This window comes from Cheilinus undulatus, linkage group 6 (assembly GCF_018320785.1).
Source record: "Cheilinus undulatus linkage group 6, ASM1832078v1, whole genome shotgun sequence".
In the NCBI taxonomy this organism is placed as follows: Eukaryota; Metazoa; Chordata; class Actinopteri; order Labriformes; family Labridae; genus Cheilinus; species Cheilinus undulatus.
In genome coordinates, this window is record NC_054870.1 from 12,270,317 (window position 1) to 12,281,637 (window position 11,321).

General features: G+C 39.4%; 1 protein-coding gene across 1 annotated transcript in view; it reads left to right on the forward strand.

The window, feature by feature from the left end:
- LOC121510696 (kynurenine 3-monooxygenase) overlaps nucleotides 1–6,474 on the forward strand; it is a 31,205-nt gene extending 24,731 nt beyond the window's left edge. Inside the window, exons 9-15 of the mRNA XM_041788866.1 lie at nucleotides 460–581; nucleotides 1,075–1,222; nucleotides 1,303–1,360; nucleotides 1,457–1,539; nucleotides 4,529–4,630; nucleotides 4,708–4,767; nucleotides 5,947–6,474. Of these exons, the coding sequence (XP_041644800.1) occupies nucleotides 460–581; nucleotides 1,075–1,222; nucleotides 1,303–1,360; nucleotides 1,457–1,539; nucleotides 4,529–4,630; nucleotides 4,708–4,767; nucleotides 5,947–6,093 (720 nt within the window). The 3' untranslated portion in view covers nucleotides 6,094–6,474. The remainder of the gene's footprint in view (nucleotides 1–459; nucleotides 582–1,074; nucleotides 1,223–1,302; nucleotides 1,361–1,456; nucleotides 1,540–4,528; nucleotides 4,631–4,707; nucleotides 4,768–5,946) is intronic.
- Nucleotides 6,475–11,321: the final 4,847 nt, after the last annotated feature.

An 11,321-nucleotide genomic window follows, 5' to 3' on the forward strand; every position in this document is an offset into this window, starting at 1 on the left:
AGACGGCTAACAGCGTTGACTCTGGACTTGATAAAGCACAATAGACTAATAGCAGATGACATGGCACCCCAAATCATCACTACCTTCACACTGGACCTCCAGCATCTTGAATTCTGTGCTTTTCTGATCTTCCTTCAGACTCTGGGACCTAGATTTCCTTATGAAATGCAAAATTTACTTTAATCTGAAAACAGGACTCTGGGCCCCAGAGCGGTGGTCCAGTTCTTTTTCTGTATAGCCTAGGTGAGACACATATGTTCAAGGTTAATTGAGAGCATATGAAAGTTTAACTTTTTGAATTAAATCACAGGAAAAGAGAACTTTCTATTGCATGGGTCTGAATAAACTTTAAAAACAACATGCATTTTCACATGTTTGCGTATGTAAATAAAGATGACCTGACGTGGTTGTTAAATTCTGCCTACAATGGGTAAACATCTTGCATTTATTCTGTTTCAGGACAAGACGTTTACCTGCACCCTCTTCATGCCTTTTGACGAGTTTGAGAAGATCACCACAGGAGATGAAGTTATCGAGTTTTTCCAGAAATACTTCCCTGACGCCATCCCTCTAATAGGAGTGTAAGTCACTTTCTCAATACTGCACCTCCCTCTTTTACTCTGCCAATCCTATCTCTCCATCCAACCTGCCAAACCATCCTCTTAAAACATTTTCTTTCCCCATCATGCATCACTCCAGGACACGCATTGCTAGGATCTGTGAAGTGTGAAATTGCAGACTCAGTCTGACATGGGTTTGTGCAGTGAAGTTTTAATTTGAGATGAACCGTATGTCGAGGTGACGCAGAGATAGCTGGGGGATTTCATTCACCCCCTTCCTCTCTGTGCTGACTTTGGTTTGAGCACTCAGGCATGTTTTAGATTCCTCTCTTTGGCTATCTAACTTCCCTGGGACTCACAGATACACAGAACATGGTCATTTTAGCTTCCTGAGATGCAGCAGGGGCTTTTCCAGCAGGCTTATTCAGAATCTGTTGTTTACAAGCAAGCAACTGTGAAAAGAAACATCTCAAATTGAGTTTCTAATAGTTTTATTTCCATTTCTTCCTTGCAGCGAGGCTCTCAAGAGGGATTATTTCCGACTGCCTGGGCAGGCCATGGTGTCTGTCAAGTGCTCCCCGTATCACATTGGGGACAAATGTGTCCTAATGGGCGATGCAGCCCACGCAGTGGTGCCTTTTTACGGGCAGGGGATGAACGCTGTGAGTAACACTAAATGGAGGGGAAAAAAAGGCAGGAAAGGATTGAATTGAGACCTTATTCATGTCTCTGTGCTTTTCAGGGCTTTGAGGACTGCATTGTCTTTGACGAAATAATGGAAAAGTTCAATGAGGATTTCAGTAAGTACTTTTTAAAAGAGGAGGATTAAAATGGAAGCAGACTATGGAGTGACAGTTCATATAAAATGTCTCTTTTCCCCTTCTGTGTCTGCTCAGGTGCTGTGCTGCCCGAGTACACCAGAGTTAGAGTCCCAGACGACCATGCCATCGCAGACCTGGCCATGTACAACTACATTGAAGTAATGTGTTTTTAAGTTCTTCCTAAATGAAAATGTCCCAGCTATGTCCTAGCATTTCTGTGCTTTGATCAATCATATTAATATCAAATAACACCAAAAAAACTGCTTAAATATTCTCAGAATGTGAACGTAATGTAGCATAAATTTGATTTACAATAGAGAAAAGTGACAAGAGTAATGTGGTTTTCTGGTCAAGTTTGATGCTTTAAAGAAAGAAAATGGGATCGATTGAGAATTGTTATTGGCAGGTTCGACCTGGAAAGAAACTGTAATCAGAATCATCCAAAGTTATTCCAAACATGATTGGCCCATTCTGGATGGAGAACATTTCAGCTCGATGCCTCTGCAAATGTCTCTAACAGCGAAGTGACACATTTCTCTGTGATGTGTTGTTTAATTTGTGCAGGGAGGAGTGAAAGCTTATTTTGATCAGGTTAACGATGGAAAGAAAGGCTTGTGTTTCCTCTCATCCCAACTGTACTAGATATGTGCCTGTCCTATAAAAGTATATATACTTGTTAGTTAAAGTGTTAAAATGCTCAAAAGTTGAAGGTACCATTTTTATTTACATTTAAAATTGACTAGTTCAAGTAATTTTTAACATGCCTTAGTCAACCTGAATAATATGAAATGTAATTTCATATATGTAATTTAATGTCAAGCACAGGAAAAAATACTAGATTAATATTATTCCCTTACATTTGCTTGAAAAATAACAGCTTTATAAGGATATTGATAGGCTTAATAATAAAAAGTACAATTTAGGTTTTAGTGAGGTTTTTGCCTTTTCTAAATTTCTAAGTTAGCTAGTTTTCTGAAACATTTTGATAAATGATGTTGCATATCGAAATTAATTTCCTTTATTAAGTGCTTCTCTCTATCCTTTCTTCACCCTCACACAACTCTGATTTAATGAGAGAAAGGAACTACATATCACCCTGTTAACTGAAAAAGTGACAAGTAGCCTGCTGGGCTAGCAAAATGATTTTTATATCTACTCAAACTAACTTGACTTTAAGGGAACATTGTAAGCTGTGCTGATGCTTTTAGATTTGACTGCTGCATTTGACACGGCTGACCACCAGATTCTTTTATCATGGTTGAATCATGTGCTGGTGTTAGAGGTACTGTCCTGAAATGGTTACAGTCATACCTTTCAGAAAGGACTTTCTCCAAAAGTACTGGTCAGTTCTCTTCTGCTCTGACCCCATTATGTCATGGGTCCGGCAAGGCTCCATTATAGGCTCCCTACTTTTTATTTCTGTAAACGCTCCATTTGGGGCCCAATTTTTAAAAAACACCATGTGTCATTCAGTTTCTTTGCTGACGACCTGCAAATTTATCTGCCCCTGACACCTAAAAAAAATTCTTTAACAGTCTTAAAAATTTGTTTAAAAGATGTAAAATCATGAATGTTAAACTTCTTGCATTTAAATGAAAAAAATCTGGAATAATAAGATCATGACAACAGCCTGGGGATAAGATTCCAATAGTGGGATTCTGCTTTTATTACATCCTCTTGCAATTATTTTATCCCAGAGGAGCCACAGGCAAGCCTCAGCCTCTTAAAGTTATTCATATTACGATAACTTATAAACATTTATCACTCACGTGTTCAACAAGCTAACGCTAGTTCGTTCATGCTTGTTGTCAGACTGACCCGCACTCATGGACGGACACACAGACTCTTCCCTCAGTCACACATACACAGACACACACCCAACTGCTCCTCTCTCCCTGTGACTGCAGCTCATGCTCTTCCTTCCTCTCTCCTGTTTTAATGGACATTTAGAACGCAAAGTGGGGCAAACATCAGGGATTACATGAACGCCTGACAGTCCACCGCTGTTGTTCTTATCCAGTCTCGTATCGTAACAGAAGCTAAACTAAATTTGCGGAGTTTTCACAACATCGAGCTATTTTTAGATCGCTAGCGTCTCATCTCCATCATGAGACACGGTTGATGATGAATATATCTACTCAAGTTTACCGCTTATCATCGGATTATAATCAGGGAAGTACTAAACTAAGCGTAAGTAAATTATCAGCCGTCCGTGTGTGACGACAGACAGGAAGTTGACACTCTGGTGTTTGTTTTTCAAAATTAAGTTTCTTGCAGAGCAGTGTCACAGTTCATGATTACAATTTCAAACTCTTATTATGGTTTGTAAATGTGCGCAAAATATAGACTATATGTTTATATGGATCCATTCATACAATATAGTTTACATTTTTAACATCTGAAAAAGAAGATCATAATTCTGAAGGCATGGCAGCTTTTAATTTAGCATGGCAGTGCGCCACGATCAATTACATGTAGTGGAAACTCTGCAGTATCTGTTGTCTGTGTAAAACCAGTTAATCCCCAAAACACCCTTGATGTCAGCTGTTCACTCAGTTGACATAGTTCAACTTTTTGATCATCTCTTTGCTCAGCAGGGTGGCTGTTAAAAGCATGATTTTTGTGCCCCTGCGGTGTTTCACTTTCACTTCACCTTTCACCTTTAATTATTCAGGAAACCCTTGCTGAGATGTAATATTTTTCAATGAGAGTCCTGCTGTAGACTGGCAGAATGATGACCAAAGTTTCTGGCACACAATAAGGCAGTCATATGTAAACATAATATAAGGCGCATGAGTACATTAAAAGGCATGAAATAACAAATGAAGTAGCAACTAAAAAAAATGGTAACAATTATAAAGATAAGGCAGAGCGTCTACTGAAAGATTGTCCAAGGAGAGCGGCTCAAGTTTTCTGCTCCTTTTGTAATTATTTCAAAGTAAAGGGAGTAGCTAGCTAAAATGAAACCATGAATGTCATGGAGGCATAGTAGGGAGGACAAAGTGATCTGTCTTCCCACCAAACTTCTCATCTAAAATCCAGCCCCAAAAATGCTGAAATATATAAACAGAGTTGGTGTCAAAGGCCACTGATTGTGAGATTTATGAAAACACATCATTAATATAAATGTTCCCTTTTGCTCTGTAGATGCGAGCTCATGTCAACTCCAGATGGTTCCTCTTCAGAAAGCATGTCGATAACATCCTCCACACCCTCATGCCAAAGACAATAATCCCCCTCTACACAATGGTGAGTGTGCTGATTTACATATTAATGACATTCATTGGTGTAATTTCACATCATGTGTGTCTCTTCACCATCTGCAGGTAACTTTCACCAGGACGAGGTACCATGAAGCCGTGGAGCGCTGGCACTGGCAGGACAGAGTAAGACCCCCACTGTCATTTCATCTTTGTTTCATACTGTTTACATTTTCAGGCCCGTTTTGTACCTTTGAAGATTTTAATAGTGCAATTCAGGACTCTTTTGAAGTGGCGGTATTATCAGCAGCCAGAATGAGAGGCGAATGAGACTCTCACTGGGGTAAATATTTCCTTTTTTTTTAGAAACATTTGATTTAGTCCAACACAAACACGGTGCTCTGCTGCACAATGAAGTGTTTGTGGTTTCACCAGTGTGAGCAGGTTTGTCCTTGGCTCTATGCTGAACTGTGTGATGTGACCTGTGCTAATGGTCCACAGTCAGAGGGACGGCGGGGATTTCACAGGCTCCCTACACTGTGAAAACCCCTGAGGATGTTCGTGGAAATGACCTCTACATGGGGAAAGAAAATCTGCTGAATGAAGCAGTATGTACAGTGGTACAACATGGCTGTTTGGAACAAAGTGGTTATATACTAACATGGTTTTAACAGCTGTGCTGCAGAGAGCAAGGGCGACCCATAGAACGACTATAAAACACGGACATATAATATAACCTATATGATGCTCACAGCAGTTACAAGTAGAGTTGTTGTAAAACATAATTCATGTAAGGATTTAAATTATCTCATCATTGTAAGATTCTGAATCAAATCTAAAGCAAGACATTGATTTTCAAATACTTTCTTTCATCCTTAATTGAGTAACAGCACTATTTTTCACATCTTTACTGTCCAGCAATTTGGTCAGCATTTTGTTGTTTTGATGAATTTGGACTGGACAATAATAGGAATAATGAGTATTTAGGTTAAAACAAAATATGGTTATCACAGCTTAACTTTACAATAAACCTTGTTTTTCCTGATCTGAAAGGGGCCCTCTTCCCCCTTCAGCCCTGATATCTTTAACCAAACAGAAGAAATCTACCCTTTCAAATTTGAGAAAGCCTCCTTATACAGAAACTTTAGTATGCCCTACAATAAGGCTCAGTCTGAGAATATTTGGTATGCACTGAGCTTGATGAGTATGAAATGATCAGGTGCCAGAGTTTCTGTAGCAGAGCTCACAGGAACAGAGCAGTGACAGGAACCAAAAGAGCAGGCTGGAGTTTTTTTGTTCCTAATCTTGTGTTTATGAAGAAAGAGTTGGAATAATTCACCGCTTATTCACACTGCATTTTCACAGGTGATAAACCGAGGCTTGATGTTCAGCGCTACAGGAGCTGTTCTAGGAGGATCCTACCTGCTTTTTAAAAATCCTCCGGACATCAACAAGCTCATCATCCCTGTTGAGAAAATGTGGAGCAGGCTCATGGCCCTGAAGACTGCCTGAACACTTTCTCCGTCTCACCGTCTCTGATCTGACACAAAAAGTGGAGTGTCAAAAATCAGAGAGAGTCCAAACTTTAATTAGAGACTGATTCAGACCTTAATGAACACAATGAAGGGTCTGCCCGGCAGATTAATGTTCTGTAATAATGGTTGTCATAACTTATCACAGTCATTATGATTGATAATAAGATTTTAATGATAATGGTTTAGCAGAAGGAGCTGCATCAATGAAAAGTTTGAGTCTTTGTCTGATTGTTTTCAGGCCCCCCATCATCAGTTACACTGCTGCAAAACCAAAACCCTCAGTATTAAAGTCAATGCCAGCAGCTACAATTTATTCTGTATGAGCTTGAAAAGATGATTAAAGATGGCTGCAAATGAATCTTCTCTAAGTTCACAGTTACTGACAGATTGATATCGTCTCGTCCTTTTGTGCTCCTTTTCCTGTACAATGAAACTGCAAAAAACACTTAAAGTAGCCACTAACACCAGCAGAAAAGTTCTCATAACGTTTAAAGGGAGCAGCTTATCAGCACACCCAGTCTTAGAGCTCAGTTAGTGACTTGTAGCTGTTTTTGTTAGTCTCAGCAATCTCTGGGTGGAAAAGTCCAGAGGTGCTGAGCAGTTCCTGACTATGTCTTACTGTAGAGCAGAGCAGGCTGTGTGCACCACGTTGAAAGAGATTATTTCAATAAAAACAGACGCAGATAAAAGTCTGAAGAGTACAGAAGGTTAACCAGAATAGCAAAATCACAGCTAGAGTAAAACAGGGCCCTGCAACCATAAACTGTACACTCACCAGCCACTTTATTAGGTACACCTGTTTAATTGCTTGTTAACACAAATAGCAAAGCAGCAACTTAGTGCATTTAGGCATGTAGACATGGTCAAGACGACTTGCTGAAGTTCATCAGAATTGACAAGAAAGGGGATTTAAATTACTTTGAAAATGGCATGGTTGTTGGTGCCAGACAGGCTGGTCTGAGCATTTCAGAAACTGCTGATCTGCTGGGATTTTCACACACAAGCATCTCTGGGGTTTACAGAGAATGGTCAAGAAAAGACAAAATACCCAGTGAGAATGGGCAGACTGGTTCAAAATGATAGAAATCATAATCATAAATCTTGTTGAAACTATGCCTCAAAGAATTAAGGCAGTTCTGAAGGAAAAATTGGGGCCATCCTGTCACTAGCAAGGTGTACCTAATAAAGTGTCTGATAAGTGTATTTATACCATGGTCTTGGTGAATACTAGATTCTGATTGGCTCTGGAAATTCCACTGGTGTCCATTAACTTCTGATATGTGGACACCGTTTGAACTTCACAAGTAGTTCCGGTCAAAAAGTCATTACACTGTTCCAAATTCATGCGCAGCAGCCGTTAGCTGTTACTCTGTTAGGAGTAACTATAGCAACCTGAGACAGTCATATTTTCTGAGCAGGGAGTACAGCGCTACAACTGTCACTTAACTGACAAAAGTAAAATGACAGACTCCAGGTTTAAGGCCAGTAACGTAAGACGGTCTTATCTTCTAAAGCCGATGTACGTCTTGTTTCCAGGCTCACCTTAACACTGAGAGGTGAGTGTCGCATAAAACTCACGTCCCTCCTGTTCTGCTATAAACTTGTCAGGAGATTCAAATAACACAAACAAAAGAAAAGAAGCAATTATTTCTTTGTAGAACCAAAGGAAACACTTCTGATAAACCGGCATGATAATATAAATATTGATGTGTCTGACGGACAATCAGCACCTGCAGGGAGTGCTCCATTTCACGTCTGTGACCTCGTAGTGCAGAAGGGGGAATTATTCTGTTTATTCAAACAGCTGGTCTGCTAAAACTAAGCTTTCTATTAGATGACTGTTGAAGTCAACATGGCCTCCACAAGTATTTTGATGGATCCCCCAATTCACCCATCAAAAGAGCTCTTCTTTTCCATATATCTCTGATTGAAGATATTAGGAGAAAACACAAAAGTGCAAAGCCAAACAAAGAAAAGCAGTGAATTGCAGAAGTAGTCAGTAATATAGTGAAGACGTACAAAAATATGCTCTTTAAATACTCTTAGAAAAGGGTGAAGTTTCATGACGATCTTACCTACTGTGGGAGGAAGGAAGTTGAATTTAAATTAAAAAGACAGTTAAGTCCTTTTTTCTTCATGATGATGTCAGCCGAATCATGACTGGCTGCAAACAAACAAGCACGCACCTGAAGTAAAAGATGCAGAAGCAATTGCTTATTGATGCGATGAAGAACTTGCACAGGAAGTTTGTCTCTGAGAATCTTGGACATGTGTCATACGCCACCTTGTTGCGTCTCAGACCCTTTTGGGTGGTAACCCCCTCTTCCTCTGACTGTGAAATATGTCTGTGCAGAAAACACAAGAACCTGCAATTAATGGAAAACACATTAGCCATTATCCAAAGCCATGGGATCCTTTCCTTAAAGGGATACTTCAACATTTTGGCAAATTCGCCCATTGCCATAATCCCTATAGTCTTAGTAATAGGTTTGTTTCCTTTAGTTGTCAGTGCAAGCTGTTTTTAGATCTGGGGGGCTGATATGCCAGCTGGTCACAGCTAACACTATAGAGACCTCCGGTATTTCCGGCTTTCCCTCATCAAATACACAATCCAACAACTCCAAAACTGTTAGTGCTACATTTCTCAACACTGTGGATTTCTAACCACCGCTTGGATGACTGTGTTTGCTGCAACAGAGGAGACTGCCAAACGTACGTTGTGTTTTTACAATGCAGTGACAATAAACGACTATCTATCTATCTATCTATCTATCTATAGTCATGAGCTTTGCAAAAATGTGCTAAAGTATGGATGAAATGAATGGAGAATATGGACAGAAAACTCTGTCTGTATCCATTTGCATTTCAACCCTGCAGCAGAAATGAGACTTAAGTACTTTCTAGCAGCAGTGAATCTGCTTTGCAGTTCTTGTAAACTCCTCATTCGTCATTTCTTTTATTACCAGCTTGTCATGTTTGCTGTTTCTTCAGCCTGGTGTGTTTATATGCTTTTTTGTCATAATTCCAATATGGTCTTTCTCCAATAAAGTATTGCGTTACACTGTTTTCATGACAACTTGATTGTTCAGGTAACTCCAGAGTAATCATTGGTTTATCAGTGTGAATTTAAATGTACAGACTGATTCAGCTTTTTTAGTTTAAACTACCTGAAGAAATTCTAAGAACCCCGATTCATAGGGAGGCACAACTATGTGTTCATAATAGACTATGCTTAATGTCTCTAAGGCAATATTTAAAATTTTGTGGAAAATCTTTGGATTAGCTGACCTAGAAAGAAGGCAAACAAGAGTATTTTCCACAACACCAAACTGTGTTTAGACCAAGCAATATAAAAACAAGGAGTGCTGGGTCACATCATCACTGAATGAGGCTTTTGTCGGCATGGAAATCAATTCATCACATCTATTCAGAGCTTACAGCCAAGGAGGTTATGAGAAGAGTGTCTCACAGGAGCATACTGAGATCCTGCGCTCATCTCCTCTTATCTAATTACACCAGGATCGTCCTCATACATATAAATCCACCAAATGTCATTTCACACTGACTGCTCGTCATTCTGCACAGAAAGATGGAAGTGAGATAAACGCACGAGACAGCTACCTCAAAATAGCATCTCTTTATTGAATCCATACACAGTCAGGTCAGTTTGTGTATACAATGGTGTATGGCTAAGGAACTAAGGCTTATTTTACAGTTGGGTACCAACCAAAAATCGTCTGCTGTCACGTCTTGGTCCAAATCACAGCTGGCCTCTAAAGGCACAGCTAGGCAGATATACTGTGGCATTTTATACACAGGAGTCTTTTTTCTAAGAAAAAACTGTTGTTACTACACCATTATTTACTTAATTCACCACAGCTGATGTTAGATGAGCATGTCACACTTTCATATTACCTGCTTACACAAAACAATGTCAGGAAACAAGGTTCAGTTAAGATCTTAGGCTGTCAGAGTATTTACAGTCAGTTGTAAAAAGCTGTGTTCAGTCCAAAGCAAAGCAAATTTTGTCCTTTAAAGGAGATTTTATTTGCACCTTCAAAACTGTTGGATAATCAAACACCATTATGGCTTTTTTAACTTTTATCTGTTGTCACAATTCCAGATTTTTATGCTGTTGTGCTGGTGATGGCCGAGGCTGGAGGTAGTGCAATGGCACATAGCACTAGCATAACTTGTTCCCCAAATAACATTCAAGATTTAATAAGTTGTAACTAAACCTAATAAATGTAAGAAAACTAAAGTGGCATCTTTAAACAGGCTTACTTATTTCAGGCTCTGCAGCATCCCTTTCATTTACTATTGTAGTGTAAATGAGTTACAGGAGTCATGGCCCGCCCCCTTTGATTTGCTGATCATGTAGACCATTCAGCACCCAGGCCACTGACTTTATTTTTTTGTTTTTTTAAGATCTATTTTTGGGCTTTTTTGGGCCTTTCGGGGGAGAAAGTGAGGAACAATAAATTGGACAGGAGCCCCAGGCCAAATTTGAACCCAAGCCACCTACTTTGAGGCCAACAGCTTCTGTAAATGGGCCATACAGATATAACCACTAGGCAACCAGCACTCGAGGCTACCTAATTTTGACCAGTGACACAACTGTTAAGTTACAGACTGTAAATTACCAAGAAAAAAACTTTGCATTTTTTTCGACAATATATTCTACAGAACGTAGAATACATGATTTCTTGAAGCTCTTGTGAGGAACTTTCAGTTGTTGTTGTTTTTGATGCCTGCTGTGGATAATGTGGTTTTTCTCTTTGCTGATCTCACCCTGAACACATCCTGCCTTTTTTTTAACAGTCAAACATCTCACTCCTTGGGGATCTTTTGGGAAAAAAAAATCTGTTTTGGCAGACTACAGCTAAACACTTAAATTGACACATATTACCTGTGATTTTAGGTGTAAACTATGACTATTTTTGAAGTAACATCATAGCTGACAGTCTCTTTTGCTTTCGCAGATCATCTAGAGGCATCTCTATTAAATTGAGTATTTTTAAAGGAAGATAAAAAATGTTAACCCTCTCTCATACCCCTCCGTTGACTGACAGGCTAACAGCAGGAAATCCTCCTCGATTAAGGGACAAGCGTAATCAGAAAGAAATTTTCTGGTTAGGCAATGAAAATTCCAGGGTTACATGTGTGAAGGAGGCTATACTTACCACTCATGAAAAGTAATGCAGG